Consider the following 19,022-nt stretch of genomic DNA (forward strand, 5'->3'; position numbering starts at 1 on the left):
GCGCTGCCGCTGGCCCGGGCTGGCCGCGGCGGGACGGAGCGGGGCAGGTGAGCGCGGCGGGACGGGGACATCGCGCTGGGCACCGCGGGGAGGGACGGGGAGAGGGAGTCCTGCTGCGAGCCCCACGAGGGTTTGGGGACTGGGGGTCTGGCTCTTTGCTCCCCAGCTCTTAGGCGTTCATATCCTATGGGAAAAGCCGGGATAGGGAACGGAATGTTGAACGCTGGAAAACACCTTCAAGGCCATCGAGTCCAAACTTTAGCCGAACAGGTGACTTGTGCTCCCAGGCACAGGGTGGACCAGAGGCGGGCTGGGAGGTGGCAAAGTGGGGCAGAATCTGGTAGGTGTCACCCCCGGCTCCTCCATCCATTCCCGGTTCCCCAGAGCTCCCCCACTCCCTGCTTTGTGCTCATGGCAGGACAACCGGAGTCAGTGGTTTTGCCCGCAGACACAGGTGTTGCTGGACCTGGGTGTTTTTTCTTCTCTGATAAGTGATTATGGCACAGCGCAGTGTGCCCTCTTGACTTCTCTGGAACTCGGCTGCAGGCTCCCTCTGGTTTTCCAATACAACTTCCCTGGCCTTCAGAGCAATAGTAGTAACATTTCATTGTTTGGTGCCGCCCATCTTGCTAGATCTGGAGATCTCTGCACACACAGCTCTATCTAGACATGGGATCTTTTATCAAATCATTCGCATCTGCTACAATTTCACTTAAACCTTGTCTTCATTCCAAAGGAAAAGCAACTTGTTTTATCCTCTTAGATATAATGGAAGAGGGAATTAAATATTTCCCCGTGTGCCAGAATAATCAGATTTATGCACGTAAATAGAAATATTCTCATTGCAAGTGCCTTAACCAAAACCAAGTCCGAGTTTACTCCACGAAGAGCATATTACCCTTCTTCTGTTCTGACTGGATATTTTTGCTCATTTCTCTCTTTTTACTGCAGATGAATTTTTAGTTGGGGAATTCCTGAATGATTTTACTTTCATTTTGCTCAGTCTTTTGTTCATCAGGTCCCAAAAGGCACAGAAGGACTTCGAAGTCTCGGGATGGTGCTGGGTTAGCACCTGGGGAAATTAAAGCAGTGGATATTGTCCTCCAGCTTGGTTGTTTGGTGACCCCCACACTGATTTTGGTGCTGGGGCTCTCTTTCTGGGCTTCCAGTAAGTACCCTGTGCCCCCAGAGCAGGCAAGAAGTTGATAGATTTGCAACAGGGAGTTTCACATTTCAGTTTAATTTTTTGTGGCTGGGGATGGTGCAAATGCCAAGTTGTGGAGAGAAAATTAAATTTTGCAAAGTGTTTTAAAGATGGTTTTGCATTTGAAGCACAAAGGTGAAGGCTGAAAAGTGTTCTGGCTTTTCTTGGGAGGTTTTCGTGCTTCATTTTGGGGTCAGAGGTGTTTTACTGAAGGTAACTGCCAGTCATTCCTGATGATCTTACTGAGCAGAGCAGTAGCACAGGAGCTGTGCGGTGTCACTGAGCTTTCAACGAACTTTTCAGTGTTGTTTCGTTTTTGAATATGAGTCTTTCATTAATTTGTATGAGTCTACTCTTTGTCTGAGTGGCTTTCAGTCTTCATTGGCATTAAGGTCTGATTTCATTCATTTATGTATGTATTTAATATGGCTTTATTAAGTCTGTTGTTCTTGGTCATCAGGGGAATAAGGTCAGGACATTGCTGTCTACAGATTTCTGTTTTTTTGCTGGAGAAATGTAAAATGAAATTTCCCAAAGCTTAACTGATAAGCCTACTGGAAAATGGAGTTTCGTTAGCAGGAAGCCCTGTTAATTTTCAGTTTGTTTAAGTTTGAGAAGCTTAAATGTTTTCTTTCAAACTTTCCAGTTAATTGAAACTTTTTTTCTTTGTTTTAAATGCATGTGTTACTATTAGAGTCCTTTATTTGTATGATTAAGGCTATAAAAAGAACCTCATAATAAAACATTTTGAATGAAAACTTGCAGAGTCCTTTCCAGTAAGGTTCAGAATTTAAGTTTTTGACAACATGCTTGACAACAGTTTTTGACAGCCTGAGGACAAAACAGATCATAGCTAAGCCCCATTTTTTTATCATTTCACCAGGACCATATTTCTTGTTTTTGTTAGAATAGTGAATGACAGGCAAGAAGGGTAAATGACAGGCATTAGAGAATATTTAAAAGCTGTGGGGGTTTACCCACATTTTGCTGGGTCCAAGAGCTGCCTCACTTTTTACATAATTTATCCTGAAAGTCTGATCTGGAATGGGAACAGGGTGAAGTCTTTCTTGCACTGATACCGTATTGTAACAGTGTATGCTGTATAGGAACGAGCTTTGACCTGAAGAGTCTGAGTAGAACAGTGCACAATACCACAAGCTTTGCTCTTATCAGATGTCTGCTTGGTTTTTGGAGCACAGGAACAGAGGAGGTGGATTAGATGCTTTCCATCCAGCCTCCTGCTGTAGCGCTTGGGTCGCATCCCTTTGCTGCATTAGTTTGCCTCAGTCTCAAAACATCCAAGGCTGTTCAAAGAGGTGGCACAGAGAGGGCAGAAAGTGGTGATGGACGAAGAGGGAAGAGATATCCTCTTAAACATGAGTGGAACAAATGTCTAGACCAATTTTACCTCCAGTTTTCCAACTTGGCACCTTCTTTTGTTTTGTCTTCAGCTTCTGGGTGCATGCCATGCCCAGCAGCCATGTGGAGAGGTGTTCCCTGAGTGCAATGTGCCCCAGGTAGTGGCATGGCTCTGCTCCAGCACAACCATAACTTTATGATGAATTAGGGGATATTTCTGCTCAGACAGAAAGGTCTTGACTCTTTCCATCAGAGTGCCCTTCTGTTGTTTTGAGTTCTTCCCTTGGCTCCATAGAAATCTCCCACTTTGCTCCTTGGCCAGATCAAAAAGGTGGCAAAAATAAAAGCCCCAAGGGGTTTGTTGTACTTTTACTGAATACATGAATGGTCAGTGTGGAGGAGAGCCTGTCTGGGGAGTGAGGACTGAGCACTAGAGCAGGTGAGTTCTGCAGCATGACTCCCATGTGCCTCCACCCTGGTTGTGGTGGGGTGGCCGCTGCCCTTGGCTTGGGAACACATTTGCTCAGAAAACAGCACTTGCTGGGGAATGGCACCATGTGCACCATCCCTGTTGGGGATGAAAGCATATGACCCAACACGATGTTTCCACTCAGCACTTTTTGCTGAACTGGACTGGTCACTGTCCCGTCCCCCCCCCCCCCCCCCCCACCTAAACTTGGGTGTTACGGCAACCGTGGGAGCTTTTCCCTCACCACACACAGTGCAGCAGTCTTGGACCTGGAGGGCCTGTTCTGTCCAAGTGAAACACAGGTAGCTGGTGGGGGGCTGGAGCTTGGAGGTTTCTCCCTGTGGTTGCATATCTGCAAACACGGTAGTTGTAGTTGGATGTGGGTTTCAATATCCCTGTAGGGTTCTGTCTGCTGGACACAGCACAGTCCTGATGCTGCTGTAGCCAGGCTGGGACCCTGCTGCAGGATGTTTGCAGCTGTGCCAGATGGTGATCGTGCTCCTCTTCCCTTTCCCTCTGGCAAGGCTGGCTGGACACCAACTGCCACCAGCTGCAGGGCAGGCTGAAATTTCCCTTCGTCATTTCTGCTGAGAGGTGGGGAGCTGGCACTGACACTGGGGGCATTTTCAGCCCCCTACACTTGAAACTCTTTTGTGAAAGCTGTGTAGTCTCAGAGGACCAGCTTTTCACAGCTTTTCTGGTGTGACTGATTGCCTGACTTGAGCAAGATGCTGCTGCTTCTGCATCAGCTTCCACGGAGGGGCTAAGAGCAGCAGAGTGGCATAGCCCAGCTCAAATCAGGCAGTGACACCAGAAAAGCTGTGATTCCCATGACATGCTCCTCTAAAGCTGTCTTCACTTGCATCCTAGGGCACAAGGCTCAGTCCTGCATTTTCATCAGACCAGGAGTGAATCCTCAAATGTTGAAACTTTGTGGTCACTGCTGGTTTGAGTGAGAAGAGATGAAAAACATCACAGCTGACCCTTGGGTCAAAGGCAGGGCTTTTAGATTTGTGACCCACGTAATTTCCATGGCCTGGCATGTCTACATCAAGCTCTGTTGTTGTTATCCCCAGGCATTTGCACCAAGTGAGGCATGTCCCACATACTGGGGTGTGTCTGTGTGCTGAGACTGCCTCTAGCAGATTGATTCTCTGTTAGAATATGGAGCAGAAGCCACCTTTGCACTTGACAGCTGGAAGGAGACTGATTACACCACAATGCAGGTAGGAGATTTTGTGCATGGCTTTGTGGGAAGGAAGTGGGAATGGAGGTGGCATTGTCACCAAAGCAGAAATGAGTTGTTCCTCCCCAAAGAATGAGCAGCAAGAACAGTTACCTGAGCCCTTTGTGCAGGGGAGTCCTGCACAAACTTGTGCAGCTGAGCAGGTAAAGCAAAAGCTGCACACACAAGGAAAGCAAAACAAGGAATTCATTCACAACTTCTCATGGGCAAGCAGGTGCTCTGCCATCTCCAGGAAAACAGGGCTCCATCACATGTAATGGTGATGTGGGAAGACAAACATCATCACTCTAACTCCCTGCCTTCCTCCTTCTTATCCCAGCTTTATATTCTGAGTATGATGCCATATGGCCAGTTGAAGTCAGCTGTCCTGGCTATGTTCCCTCCCAACTTCTTGTGCATCCCCAGTCTATTTGTTGGTAGGGTGTTATGAGAAGCAGAAAAAGCCTTGACTCTGTGTAAGCACTCTTGAATGATAACAAAAACATCCCTGACCTCCCCAGAGGTCCTGGTACATGTGAGAGATGCTTGGGATGTTATATTTGGCTGATGGCCGCTGCAGCAATACCAATGTCAACAGCTTCTCCCTGGCTGGTGCCAGAGAGACTGCCATGGATTGCTCCTGTCCTTCCCAGTCCTGCTGTCCGGCACTGTGCAGACAAGGACTGCCAGCCTTGCACCATCATGACTGGGCTCAGATCTCTACTCGATACTCTGGGAGTAAGGGCAAGAAATTCTGGGTTAGGCCAAGCGGTAGAAAAGCAGATAAAGCCATGAAGGGCTGTGTGGGTGAACATCTTGTGCTCCTGTGCCCATTGCTGCCCTTTGTCTTCACCCCTCTAGCCCCCATTTCAGGATGACGATCTAGACCTGAGAGCAGCTGTAGCAAGAGCCCGCCCCCAGCTCGTGGAGTTCCTCAGTCACTGTCCCGACTGGCTGCTCATGACTTCCCAGCCCTTTGTCCCCGAGGCGGCCCTGAGGAGCCTGGGTGGCATCACTGACCACAAAGAAAAAGCCTCAGTGCTCCTTGACCTGCTGGAGAAGGCTGGTCCTGCTGCCTGGAAACACTTTGCACAGTCCGTTTGCATGGAGTATGACCTGCCCCTGGATCTGGAGATCCTGCTCATGAGTTCTGCAGGAGAAGGTAAGAGAGGTCAGGCCAGCTTCCTCTGAGCAAACACCGCCAACACCTTGGCCACCCATCACCATCACCCAGTCTAGGCAGTGAGACCACCAGTGCCCTCATTTTGCATGGCCTTGTTTTTCTTGGAAGCACAACTTCTGGCTTAGAAATGTAATTTGAGGTTAAAAAACCTCCCAACATAAACAGATTAAACCAATAAAAATTGTGCACCCCCATCTCCAATAAAGCTGGGAGGCAATTTTTGGATGGATTTATTTGAAGGAGAAAAGACTACAATATCTTTGTTCTGTGGACTTTTAATCGTTATTTTTTAATTTTCCTGATCCAGAAAGGCAAGAAATACAGAAGTCTTAAAATTACCACACAAAACCACTTCCCCACATCTCTCATTAGCAGAGGCTTTAGAGAAAACGATGCAGTTCATAAGGACCACAGTCAGTGTGTGTTATCTTGCAAACTACAGACTGTGCACACGCTCTCCCTTGTGAGGGCTTGTGGCACCAGCTAAGCTGTGCCCCTCCTTTAGTGGGTTGCTTTATCTGGTGATAAATTCTCTTCTGCATGAAGTCTGACAGGATAATACCTTCTCAACGGTACTGTTTTTCACATCCTGCTTGCAGTAACTCTTATGAGTTGCATCAGTTGGGTGGATCCAGCCTTTGTGACTAACTGCAGCAGCAGCTATTTTGGGAGATATGAAACAGGGCAAAGACCAGACAAGCAACAGGGAATGTGGACCATTGGGGGATTTCTCTCAGGACTGAAGCTGAAACAGTTTTCAGCCTTTTGATTCTGTGACATATCATAAAAGAAGATGTCTCTTAAGGTTATGGAGCTGGCTTATGCTTGTTTAACTTTTGTAGTAACAGCTGAGCATCACTAATCCTTCTGAAGGTGAATTGTTTCTGGTTATGCTGAGGGGGTTTTGTGGCAGCTTTGAGCCGTGCAGAGAGTCAGAGAAGGCCGTTGACTGGGCTGCTGACTCTGCCAGTGGTTTATTCACAGAAAACCCTGTTTTCAGGAGCAGGAAAGTAGGGCTTCCCTTTTGGGCCACATTGTGGTTTCAGACCAGCCAAAGCTGCCCATACTCTTGAGTTTGTTTGTATCAGAGAGAAAAGTTGTTTCTCTCCTCCTTTGAAAGCAGAATTTACCTGTACTTTAGAGCAATCTGAAAGGAAAACATCAGATGGGGACCCTGAAACCTGGATGTTTGCATCCCTCACACTGAGTCTTGGTTTGTGCCACTGTCTGTGTTGCAAGCTGCTCACCTTTTGTCTCTGGCCAGCAGCATGCCAAATTTCAAGAGCAGAATGCTCACATTAACCATATCTAATTTCCCATTCAACTCTTTTAGGCAACTTCAGCCAGACAGAAGAAGCATCCACAGATACGAGAGTCCAGTCATCTGTGCCAAAAGGTAAGGCCAGAACAGACCCTGGGGCACTGTGCTCTTGGAGTTTATTTTCTCTGCCCATGGCCTGGGCAGGGCTACAAACACACCAAGTATTGCTGCTAAGCATTGGCAAGGTGTGGAGAAACCACTGCAACTTCATGTGTCATTGTTCTGTTCTTGGTGCTTTCCATGTGAACCTCCCCTGTTTTTGTTTTCCCTCCCTGAATTTCAGAAAAGCCTTGCTGGCCCTCTGCTAAGGAACTCTCTCATTTTAGTTTCTCTGCAAGAATCTCCCACCCACTCTACAAAACCCATGCTTTTTGCACTTTTACTGTGGTCAGTTCATTGGTAGGTGGAGAAAGTTGGTTTGGCTTTTAAAGAAAGAGCAGAAAAATTATTCAGGCATTGATCAAGCGGAAACCACTCCAGAGTTGTCAAAATATGAGCTTAAAATAACAGATAGTAGGGTTTTCTTCAGGGCTGAATTTGGAACTTCCTAGTTGGTGCAGATCATGAAGAGACACCTCTGCCTCTGCTTTTTGCTCAGAGACTTCCGAGTCACAGCACTGCAAATGTCACATGGCACTGTCTTGTGTGTCACAGGCAGATTGAAGATCTTGAAAACAAGAAGGAAAAAGTGACCTCTGCTCTGCATTCAGACTGCTGCCAGCTGCTGTGCTGTCCTAGTGAGACTGTCTTGCCAGTTGCTGGTGGAATGGAAATGTGAAAATAGTGCTGAATCTTACTAAGACCAGTTAAGAAAGACGTGCCTCTTTCAGCTCTGGCAATTCTTGCCATCTGACAGTGCACCATAAAAAACCAGGGAATTAACCACCATGAACAACCTTGGGAATCTGTGGGCCCTGCATTCCCCAGAAGCAGATATTCCCTGCCACGTTCCCCAGGATAACAAAGCAGTTCTTGTGTTCAAAGCAAGGCAGGTGCATCACCCAGCCCACAAAAAAACTCACCTGTGAGGTGCTGGTGGCCCATCTCAGAAAAAGCAATTCTGTAATCTCAGCCTGAGTTTACAAATAGTTTTGTCTGTCCAATTTTTCCTCTTCAGCTCCCCAAATGCTTTGCTGGGGAGTCTTGCCCAGCTTTAATACACTGCCATTCAAAATGCTCTTTTGACACGGTTCTGACCTTTCGATTTTCAGGGTCTGCTCGCCGTCGCCATTGCAGCAGCTCTGGGGGTGACAAGGATGCCAAACAGCAACGACTGGGTATGTGGGTGTTCCAGAAGCTGTGCTGGGCTTCCCTCTTTGGAAAGGACCTATTTAACATCTTTGCAGAAACACCCAAGAAATCAGCTTCCAGGGTTAAGAGGCCAGCGTGGGTGAAGAGGGAGCTGGTGAACAGGGAATAATGTACATAATGCACAGATACCTAATTCTCACCTTAGAGATAGTAAGGTTTAGTTTTCATAAGAAGCTGTTTCATCTTTTTCCTGAATGTTGTTCTCCTTTGGCCTCTGTGCAAAAATAGGAAAAGTTAAGGGTTATTTTCATGAGTTCAAAATTCGTCATTTCTACCCAGCAACCTCTGATCAGGGCCATTGTTTCTAAGTGGTATTTTGGATCTGTAATGACTCACAACTAACTTTTTCACCCTCATACCCCCTCTGTTGTCTTCTCTCACAGATTCATCTGCAAAGTACCGGCATCTCCTCATTGATTCTATCTGCCAGAGGTACGGAAGCAGGAGAGAAGCAGGAGCAGAAGCACAGGAACAAACACAGCCACCTTTCAACCAAGCCTTTGTCAACGTTGTCATTCATCAGAGAAAAGTCCCCCGCTTAAAAGAGAGAACAGAGAAACCCCGAGAGGATGTGGCAGGTGCTCCTGAGCCAGAAGAATGTGCAGATACAGCCATGAAAGTGTCAGATCTGTTTTGTAGTGAGGCCCCATCGGACACGACAAAGGTGGTCTTTTTGTTTGGTAAACCAGGTACAGGCAAGACCAGGCTAATGCACAGGATTTGTCAGAAATGGGCAGAAGGTGTCCTACCTCACTTTCTCTTCACTTTCCTGTTTGAGTTTCGGCAGCTGAATTTGTTGAAAAGAAAATTGACCCTGAAGGAGCTTTTGTTTGACATGTTCCTTCAGCCAGAGGACAGCTCTGATGCAGTGTTCCAGGACCTTCTGGAGAATGCCCAGCAGACACTGATCATCTTTGATGGGCTGGATGAGTTTGCAGCTAACATGGACGTGTCATTCTCCTCTAAGAGAGGCCCAGCTGTTACCTCCCCTATGTCCATAGCCCAGCTCTTTGCAGACCTTTGTCACGGGAAGCTCCTGCCTGGTTGCACAGTGCTGGTCACCAGCCGACCTAAGAGGCTACCTGACTTCTTATTATGTACAGTAGGTGTGTTGGCAGAAATTTGGGGATTTGACCATAAGAAGGTTGAGGAATATATCAGCCACTATTTTCGTCAGCATTCATTCCGAGAACGAGCCATTGCTCATGTGAAGAACAACACCAAGCTCCTCAGCATGTGCTTCATCCCTGCTCTGTGTAACATTGTGTGCATCTGCTTGGAGTATTTGCTCCTTAAACACCAGATGAGTGTGGAGCTTCCCCAGACTATGACACAGTTTTATATCAAAATGTTTCTCATCTTCCTAAACAAACAGCAGGGAGACTGCGCGGGCGATGAGGAGACTCAGCTGAACTGTAACAAAAAGGCCATTTTGGGTCTGTTTGATCTTGCACTGAGAGGCCTGGAAGAGAAGAAACTTGTATTTTATGTTGATGATATTCCCGAGGATGTGAAGGAATTTGCTTCCTTGCATGGATTGCTGACTCTATTTGAGGTGAAGATGAGTGGCACTTGCCCAGAGGTTGGCTATGCCTTTGTGCACTTGAGCTTGCAGGAGTTTTTTGCAGCACTGTGTCTCATGGTGAGTAGGAGGGTGGACAAGAATTACTTGAAGAAGAAGTTCTTCTTGAAGTCAAAATGGACTTTAAAGAATGAGACAAAGACTGAGTTTATGGAGAGTTTTCACATATTTCTCTCGGGCTTGTCGTCAAAAGAGTGTAGGACATTTCTGATGCTGCTAGCAGAGCAAGATGAAGCGTGGGTGCAGGAAAAGCAGGATGTGATCCTGCAATCTCTCAAGAAACTGGCAGCCACTCATCTGACAGGGCCTAAGGTCCTTGAGCTCTGCCACTGCACCTTTGAAACGCAAAACCTCGACGTAGCCCAGCACATTGGGAGCCTGCTGAATTTCAAGTATGAGTTTAAAAACTTTAGACTGACAACTCTGGACATGTCGGCTTTGGTTTTTGTCATAAACTCGGGCCAGGATTTGACTTGTTTGGATTTTGCAGGATGTCTTGTGGACCTTGAGTGTTTGGAGGTTCTGGCTGGCTGTAAAAATGTGGAACACTTGAGGTAAACACAGTGAGTGCTGTGAGCTGATGGGTGGGGAGAAGGACTAATGAGTTGGAAGGTCAGGCCTCAAGTTTGTTCTAGAAGAGAAAGGCGATGTGGGAAAATTTGATCTGAACAGCATAACTTCAGTACTGCAGAAATGTAGGAAATAAAGAATTTATGAGTGATTGAAGGATAATAAGGTGATAAATCCATTCTGGCTGTATTTTTGTATTTGTTTTTTCCATTTTGATTAATATGAACAACAGGGTAGTTAATGCAGTAGATAAGAGGGAAGATGATAGGCATTTCTGAACACTATGAGGGCAGGGTGAGTCCTGCAAGCAAATGAAAATATCAGCTTTTGGTGTGTTTGTCTTTTTCCCCTTTTCTTCACATTTTAGCTTTCGTAGCAGGAGATGTGGTGATGACTTTGCTGCTGCTCTTTCAAAGGGCTTACGAGGAATGGGAAGCCTGAGGAAATTAGAGTAAGTCTTTGCTTGTAACATCAGTGCCTTCTCCCTTCCTGTCTGTTCCCTACCAGTTCAGTGACGTTGGCTCACTCCAGGCTCACTCCACTGTTCTGTGCAGTGTAGGGAGGGTAACAGTGCTACACAGAGCACCACAGACATGAGTGCCTCTTGCTTTATGCTGGCATCAAGAGCAGTATTGTGTTGCCCTGCTGGAAAAGGAGTATGAAGTTGGTTGCAGGTGGCAGAGCCAGGCTGCTGCCTCTGTGTCTGTGTGCTGGGCACACGGTGCAGGCACAGGTCTGAGACAGGCTTGCCATGTGCTGCAGGGGATTCTAGTCCTCCCTCTGCTTGGTTTGAGTGATCCTTTCTCTTTCCAGGTTGACAGGCGGGAGCATCACAGCTGAGGGGATGACTAACTTGGTCCAGTCTGCATCACACTGCCTCCAGCTTGAGGAAATAAAGTGAGTGTGTTGTGGCAATGACCATCAAATCAACCACTCCGTCCTTGGTTATGCTAATGAGAATGAATCTGTGTGCAGCTTGCAGGGCAATCGGATACGGGACCCAGAAGTGAAGAGGGTGATGGACCTGTTTTCCAGAATGGAAAAGCTGAAGAAAGTAGAGTGAGTAAAAATGGCTTAAACCTATTAAAAATGGTAGCTACTGTGAAGCCAAGCATAGCACAGAGATATGTGGGCCACCAAACCAAGGCACAGACACTTAAGTGCAAGCAGGACTGTGCTGGACTCAGTTTGAGATAGACCCAGCCTCACAGTTCTTATCCAGGTGTCTTAAAATCATCCCAAGGGAGTCCTGGCAGCACTGACACCTCTCCAGGAATTACAATGCATGTGCTCAGCTCAGTGCCTAGCTTGACTTTTTCTTCTCTTCCCCTTGGTGAAGTTCAGGTTGAGATGTCTCACCTCTGATTAAGGGAGGATTGGCTCCATCAGAGCTTCCCAACCTTTCCACAGCCCTCTTCTCCTGTGCTGCTCCTTCAAACGCTCCAGTGGCAGTCCAATGCTGACTGAGAGGGACAGACTGCCAGCAAAACTCCCAGCATGGATCTGCAGCTTTTTAGGTGGAAAGAACCAGCCTGGCTTGTGAAGGGATTTAAAGCCTTTGAAGAGCTGCCAGGGGCAGTTGAAGCAGCAGCAGAGCTGCTGCAAGTGCTGGAGTCTGAGTGTAGTTTGTGTGACAGGACAGGGATAGACACAAAGCTATGAGGACAGAGCACTGCCTACTCACCCCAGCTGAAAGGGAGAGACTCTGCTTTTAAAGGTCTTCCACACACCCTCAGGTGCAAGCAGGTGAATCCAAAATACCTGCAGTCATTGCTGGATCCCATCCAGGAATGAACTACTGGCTTTGCCATATGGTTAGAAGTGCTTAAAAGCATGGCAGAAGGAGGGAGGAAAGGAGGAATGTACCTGCTCCTCTTGCTTTCCTGGGCACACTGATAACAGCTTGTGGGGAATGCCAGCCTGCCCCCAGAGAAGCAGCTTATCCTATGGAAAAGGCAGGAAAACAGTGCCATTTGTAATCCCCCCTCCCTCACCCGTCTCTATCACACACACACAGACACAGACACACACAGAGTGCAGTTCTCAGGGATGATTCCTTCGAGGCTCTCTGGAAAGGTGCCCCATGGCCCTGAGAACAAGCAGATCTTGCATTTCATATTTAATGAGGTCCAACGAGTAATGAAACAGAATGAACATGCAATTAAAGAACAAATCCTCGGAGGCTGGAGGATTGTGTTCAGGCCTCACTGCTTTAATAAGCCACACTTAAACTGGATTTGTTGTAGTGGGAGTTTAACTGCACTGTGGGTTGGTGGTGCAATCATGAAGGTATGAAGAACCTCCACTAACTAACCCTAAACTGGTTAATGACCCTTCTGCTGCACATAGAAGAGTTATCTCTGATTCTAAATTCATGGGAGCTATAGCTTGCAGAGAAAGAACTATGATCTGATAATGCTTTTGTCGAGTCCTAGATGCAAAATTCAGAAGTTTGGGGGAAATCCCCTAACTAAAAGAATATGTGTGCGCTTCAGGATGTCTGGGGAACAGAGCAGAGGGCATTTGTGTAGCAAAAGAATGTGCTGTGGAGTCCAGCAGCTGAGGTTTTGTTTTTCCTCATGTTCACAGCCTGAGCAACAACCATCTTTCCTTGAACGCTGTTCTCAGTTTGGCAAAGGAAGGCATCGTGTGTCAAAATGTTACTGAACTGTGTGTCAGGTACCAATACTTGAGAGTTCTTACAAAAGCAAGTAGGTTGTCTCTTTAGATACTGACTTTAAATGGACACTGTTTTTCAGCTTAATTGTTGGCAAAATCAATTTGACTCATTTTTTCTTTTCTATTGGAAACAAAATGTGAATTCATCATACCATGTACTTCCTCTTTGTATTTTGAATAGGTCATTTTATCCTTGGTCTATAAAACCATTTGCAGGGTGTGACATTTCTTCCTGCATAAGAGAATTTAAACTTGCTTTTAAGCTCTCCAATATATCAGTCAGGAAATTCTTTACCAACTAGCATAAATTTGCTATCAGTCAGCTAAGTTTACTGAAAATGTGTGGATTTAGCTCTAGTTCTGCGTTCCTTTAAATTACAGGGTTTGGGGTTTTCATGTGTCCAGGATGACAAAGGGTAGATTTTTTAAATCATTGTGTTTCTTGTGGTTGTCTTATGTTCTAAGTTTAACAGGTCAAAGTAATCCCTGGTGTAACTCAAATTGCGTATGGCTTTTTCTTATTTTTCTTGCTGGAAGGGAGTTTCTACTGAACCTTTTCCCAACAAACTTCTGGTCTTGCAAAAAAAACCAAACTCCTGGCCCAGTCTTTTTCACTGTGTGACTGTCTCATCTGCACTGCAACCCCAGCTCAACACGTGGGGTGTCCTCTGCCCTCTGAGCACGTGGCTGCTGCTTGGCTGTGCCAACGACCTGGTGACGCAGGTGTCAAGGCCCTCTTTAGTATCCAGGCAAAAGCTTTGGTCCTTAGCAAACACCTCTGCTAAACAAATGGCATCCTTACACCTGTTCCCTAATACTCACCTGGATCTCTTTTTCAGGGTGGACACCGCGATTATTTGTTTTTCTGGCGCATCTGAGAAAAGTCCAAGGTGAGAAACTGCACTGTGTTCAGTTATGCTGATTGAAACCATCAGCTTGGTGTCACCATAAACCACACTGACAGCAGAACTGGTGACCTCTGCCCTTGCAGCTGGCAGGGCTGGGTCCTCCTGAGCGATGAGAAATGTAACTAAAATAGCTGGTTTTGCACACACCTACAACCAGATCCACAAAAGCAGATCTTTAGTGCCTGTGTAAGCTTGAAGTGCCATGTTTCTATTGCAAAGCTGCTGAAAAACACACAACACTGACCTTGTGGTTTCTGCTAGAAAATATAAACCAGGACCCAAGTTGTCAGATATTTCATGAAGGCATATTAAAAGCCAAATATCTTGCTTGTTTGCAGATCTTTGGATTTGAAGTTGGAAGAGAATAAAGAACATGTAATTCCAACTAGACACGTGAAGTTATGGTAAGAGTAGACATTGAAAGTCCTGCTGGTGCATGTGATTTGCAGATGACAGGTACTGTAGAAGGGCAGGAATAGCAGATGTGTTGGTCCTTAAGGAGAGAGGATATTTCCACATGTGGGAAAGTGTGAAATAAACCTGAATCAGTAAAGAAAAATAACAACAGAAATCCTATCTGGCCCAGACAGTGGCACCCCCAGCCCCTCATTGCTCACTAACCCTTCCTGTTCACAGCTTGCAGGATCACAGACTGTCTTCCCAACATGCCAAGAGGATTGTGGCCATTCTCCAGAGCTGTTCCTATCTCTCTGAAGTGGAGTGAGTGCCTCCTTTCCTTCCTGTTGAGTGGCTGCAGGCAGGTGGTGGGAGCAGGGGATCATAGAAGGACAGACTGATTTGGGATGGAAGGAGCCTTAAAGATCATAGATTTTCTAAAGCAAGGTGATTTGGGTCTAAAACATGAGTCGTGTTGCCCAAGGGCTAAAACTTTTTTGGCTGAAGTTGATTCATGCAGAAATAAGCAAAGAAGGTTGATCTGGGACAGAAGAACAGTCCAGGAAAAAAGCAACTGTAAGAAAGGGAAAGCAAGCAGGTTTTGAGAGCTTTGTTGTTTTTCCTGTTCAAATCAGTCCTAACTAACTGGAAAATGCTTCAGTTTATCAGGCAACAAGCTTGGAGATGAAGGCTGCAGTTGCCTGCTGGAAAGCCTCACCTGCATATCGATTTCAAAACAGCTGAAGTAAGTGTTGCCTTGTACAAAACCAACTTGACCTCTTCTGAAGTGAAATGGTGTCAAGCATGCAGGACACTGGTAACTGCTTCACTAGGACAGTCCTGTGGGATTTCAGGGACCAGCTATTTGCCTTTTTCTTTCGTAGTCTCAGTCAAAACCACCTCTCTGTCACTGGCATTTGCAACCTGTTGAAGTCAGTAAATACCTGCCCGAAGGTGATGGAGGTGCAGGTCAGGTATGTAGGTCTTGAATCGTTCCTGGGGCTAATCCCAATATACAAGTCTGGGAGTCGTGCTCTGAGGTTTTTGTTGAGTCAGCTCAGGAGTGCGGTGGGTGAAGAACATGTCCCAGGGTGGTTGCTAACACTGACGCTTGGGGATACATTGCTGTAAGCTGATTTATCAGAGCCATCAACCACAATCTGAGAGCTTACAAAACTGGCTGTCCTTTCGTGCATGGGGGAGTTTTAAAACGCTTCCCTGCTCTCTGCCTTGGGAAGTTCTGGAGACAGGAGATCTCTGCGGAGCATGAGAACTGGTGACACCTCGTGGAGCAGAACTGGAAGTTCTCCTCTAGTAGTTGAAAACACACTGGAGTTCAAGTATAGCAATTTTGTCTGTGCTTTGTCTAGTGACTCAGAGAAACTGGATCATCAGATACTGCATCATTTGATCCAACCAGGATTTAAAACTGATGGAGATTATTTTTTCTTGCTTTGGGAGTGTTTTAAGCACAAGTGATTGGCGTCACCAGAGTTTTGCAGAACAAAACCAAACAAGAAGTCCTGTAAATAATCAAGCCATGACATCGATTGATTACTTCTCTTCTTCACAGCCTCTGTCGTGATATTGCAGTCCTGAGGTTTAGAGAAGACAGAGAGTTTGCTTCCATTCCTCCTAGGTAGGCTGTGTGCACAAATGGTGTTATCTCAGCATCCTGTTTAGTTCCTGCATCCTGTGTAGGTACCAAGGGTAGCATTTTACTTCACAGCAATTCCTACCTCCCTCCCCAGCCCCCAAATCTAAATGTAGAACTGTCTCCTGGCTTTCTCAGCCACTTTAAAAGTTGCCACTGCCTTCTGTAGTGTTTTATGTCCCTAGAGCACACTTCTACCCACAGCATCCTAAGCAGAGCAGGCTGTTTAATGACACCTGTGCTATCTGATAATAGTGAGGGTAAGAAACCAAGTGAATGCCACACCAAATTCTGAAAAGATTCACAGATCCATGCAGTTCAGAACACTAAGCATTCTGGATCATGGCACTCCTAAATCCGAGATGTTTGGAGTTTAATTTTTCCCCTCAGAAAAATATGGTTAAAACATCTCATCCTGAAGGTTTTGACCAAGAAATGGTTTCCTGTTGCTCCTGGAATTTTAGGTTCACTGTTTATACCTTTGTTCTCTGTGGACTGAGGCCACTGTAAAATAGCATTTCCCATGGTACACCTGCATTCCACCTCTTGGCCAGAGAGAAACAGCAGAGCTGTCACGGGGTACAGCCCGATGGTTGTGCTTGAAAGAGAGTGACAGCCTGAGACACATGATCTGTGGTTTCCTTTAAGGCACCAGTGACATTTCAAACTCTGATGGTTCAAGATTTGCATGTTCCATTTAGTTATGAATAGTCATATTTAGTTATAGTTTTAATGTTTGTAGTTGTGGTTTTTAGTTACAGTGTTACAGTTTAGTTAGTTATAGGCAGTTCCATTTAGTTATATATAGTCAGATTTTTGTACACTCTTCACAAAACTTGTTTAGGCAAAAGCTAAATTCAGCAAAATTCAGCTAAATTCAACAAAAGCTGAATTCTCCATCAAACTGTATCTTAGATAGAAATATCTTTCCCCTTCTCCCCAGTTGCCTGCATGCTGAAATATTTGGTTAGAAAAGGAGAGCTTGCAATTGGCAAGATACAGGCATGGGCTGGAGCCATGGTAGCCCCAGGGATTTGCCAAATTGCTAAAGCAAAAGTGTTTTACCTTTGTCTGGCTTTGTGCTCACTTAGGGAAGAGTCTGTGTTCTCTACTGATGACCAACAACATGGGGAGGAAAACCAGACAACTAACAATTCCCCAAAAATAAGGTACCTTGGCCAATTTTCATTGTACTTCATGCAAGTCCTATCTCTGGATCCTGTATCCAATGTAACCTGCACCCCTGAGTGGTGAATCACAAGAGAACTGGGACTCTCCCCAGTGCCAGCAGCGCGGGGAGCAGCTGCCATGGAAGCTGCAGGCTGTGCTCTGGGTGGGGGGAATGGCTGGAGCCCCCAGCGAGGGGCTGTGACCTGGTACCCACCCTGAGCCTTACAAAGGACACAGGGACCTGCAGTGCCGGGCAGGGAGGGGGTGGCCCATCACCTGGAGACTCTGTGGGAGCTGGTGAACAGCAAGGTACTTCAAGGGGATTGTTTAATTTCATTATCTCCTCATTGATTCTCTAGTTTTCAGAGGAGTGAAGTTGATAGCCTTGTTTGAAATCCTGCAGACCTGGCTGCTTGATTTCTTTTTTCCCCATAGACTGACAGACTGTAATTTTCAAGCCAGTGACCTGAAGAATCTGTGTGCAGTCCTGAAGGAATGTGGCCGCATCTCCGAGCTGGAGTGAGTCCTCCTTAACTCCCATGGTCTTTACCTGCAGTTATTTGAGATGCTGAGAAAATGCCACTTGTTTGTTCTGCAGGGTTGTATTATTATAGATAATAGAGCTGATGGTGCCTATTGGGTTTTTTACCATGAAAATGAAATGCCTTTCTTTAAATCCTAGCCTATCATGTAATTATCTGGGAGATGAGGGACTTCTGCAGCTGTTTCAGTGCCTGCCAAAACTGAAAATGTTACGTTCTCTCAAGTGAGTAGCTCCTGTTTTTTCTTTATGCGTGGATTGGGTTTTGTGAAGTATTGTTTGTGGAAGCACAGTGCACATTTGGGAAGGGCTCTTCAGGATCAGTTTCAGCAATGTTCTGTGTTGGGCAGATGCACTGTGCTGTGTGTCTGTCTCCACCTCCAGTCCAGAACAGATTGACTCCACCTGAAGCTTGATTGAGTTCAGTGCCTGAGAGCCCCTGTGCTTGCTCCTCCATGAAGGGGACAGGTGTTCTTGTGTCAGGTGTGGCACCTGGTTTCTGAAACGGCCAGAGGTCTTTAGCAACTCACTGCATTTTTCCTCTTTGAGTTCCTCATTGGCAGTGGGAGCAGTCCTTCCTCTCCTGAGGGGAACAGCTTTGGAGGAAGGGAAGTGCTGGGAAGCTTCAGCTTCAGTGATGGAGTCTGAATTCATCTGCAGTGGTGGCTTGTGTTTATCTGGGTATTTCACCTGGCACTCCCAGTGCAAGTGCACTGTACAGAACTGTGGCTTAAGGAGTATGGCACCATTCTGCACTATTGAAAGAAATATTTATTGTTCCTGTTCGATTAATTGAACTGTTCCCAAGACAAGACTGCTTCAGTTACAATCTCACTAGAACAGGTGGCCCTGAGAGACTGTGAATTCTCTGTCTTTGGAGGTGTGTTAAAAACCCAGATGTACAATGTCCTGAGCAGTCTCCTCCATGCTAACCCTCCTCTGAGCAGGAGAGTTTGACTAGATCAGCTCAGTTCCAGCCTCAGTTATTCTGTGATTCTCTGAAGACTAAAAGTGAGGGACGAATTTAAAATATATGGGAGTGAGTTGTGCTTGCAGAACTGTAGTTGGAAACACAGGCAGAAGGCAGCAAAGAAGCAGCCTGAGAGTGCTGCACAAAGATCACTGTTCTGTGGCGTGGTGTAAATTGCTCAGTTCTGCTTGCAGCAGCTGATTTCACCTTTTCTTCCTGTAGGTTTAACAACAACCAGATCTCCCTGAACTCTGTGTTTTTCTTAGCTCAGTCCTTATCTACACTGCAACACATTAAAACAGTGAGCCTCAGGTATGACCAGGAGAACTTTTGCTATTTTTTTGCTATTTAAAACCTCAAGCTGTGGGTTTTGAGGAGTGATACAGGACCTTGTGCTGTCAAACCCCATGCTGATGATGCTCTTTTCTGGTTACAGCTTAGGAGGCACACAGGTGGTTCACCTGACCTTTTGGGAAAGAG

The 19,022-nt window shown here is 46.1% G+C and overlaps 1 protein-coding gene across 2 annotated transcripts in view; it reads left to right on the forward strand.

Moving 5' to 3' along the window:
• NLRC5 (NLR family CARD domain containing 5) overlaps window positions 1-19,022 on the forward strand; it is a 37,092-nt gene continuing 18,070 nt past the window's right edge. Inside the window, exons 1-21 of one of the 2 annotated variants that reach the window (XM_017740879.1) lie at window positions 1-47; window positions 4,109-4,258; window positions 5,119-5,419; window positions 6,774-6,836; window positions 7,973-8,038; window positions 8,456-10,208; window positions 10,592-10,675; window positions 11,038-11,121; window positions 11,200-11,283; window positions 12,814-12,903; window positions 13,743-13,793; window positions 14,150-14,215; window positions 14,448-14,531; window positions 14,869-14,952; window positions 15,092-15,181; window positions 15,781-15,846; window positions 16,953-17,030; window positions 17,467-17,550; window positions 17,714-17,797; window positions 18,765-18,854; window positions 18,979-19,022. In XM_017740879.1, coding sequence (XP_017596368.1) covers window positions 4,253-4,258; window positions 5,119-5,419; window positions 6,774-6,836; window positions 7,973-8,038; window positions 8,456-10,208; window positions 10,592-10,675; window positions 11,038-11,121; window positions 11,200-11,283; window positions 12,814-12,903; window positions 13,743-13,793; window positions 14,150-14,215; window positions 14,448-14,531; window positions 14,869-14,952; window positions 15,092-15,181; window positions 15,781-15,846; window positions 16,953-17,030; window positions 17,467-17,550; window positions 17,714-17,797; window positions 18,765-18,854; window positions 18,979-19,022 — 3,352 coding nt within the window. In that variant the 5' untranslated portion in view covers window positions 1-47; window positions 4,109-4,252. The remainder of the gene's footprint in view (window positions 48-4,108; window positions 4,259-5,118; window positions 5,420-6,773; window positions 6,837-7,972; window positions 8,039-8,455; window positions 10,209-10,591; window positions 10,676-11,037; window positions 11,122-11,199; window positions 11,284-12,813; window positions 12,904-13,742; window positions 13,794-14,149; window positions 14,216-14,447; window positions 14,532-14,868; window positions 14,953-15,091; window positions 15,182-15,780; window positions 15,847-16,952; window positions 17,031-17,466; window positions 17,551-17,713; window positions 17,798-18,764; window positions 18,855-18,978) is intronic. The other variant, XM_017740880.1, reaches the window with a different exon arrangement.

The sequence above is a fragment of the Corvus brachyrhynchos genome, unplaced genomic scaffold (genome assembly GCF_000691975.1).
Source record: "Corvus brachyrhynchos isolate BGI_N302 unplaced genomic scaffold, ASM69197v1 scaffold26, whole genome shotgun sequence".
In the NCBI taxonomy this organism is placed as follows: domain Eukaryota; kingdom Metazoa; phylum Chordata; class Aves; order Passeriformes; family Corvidae; genus Corvus; species Corvus brachyrhynchos.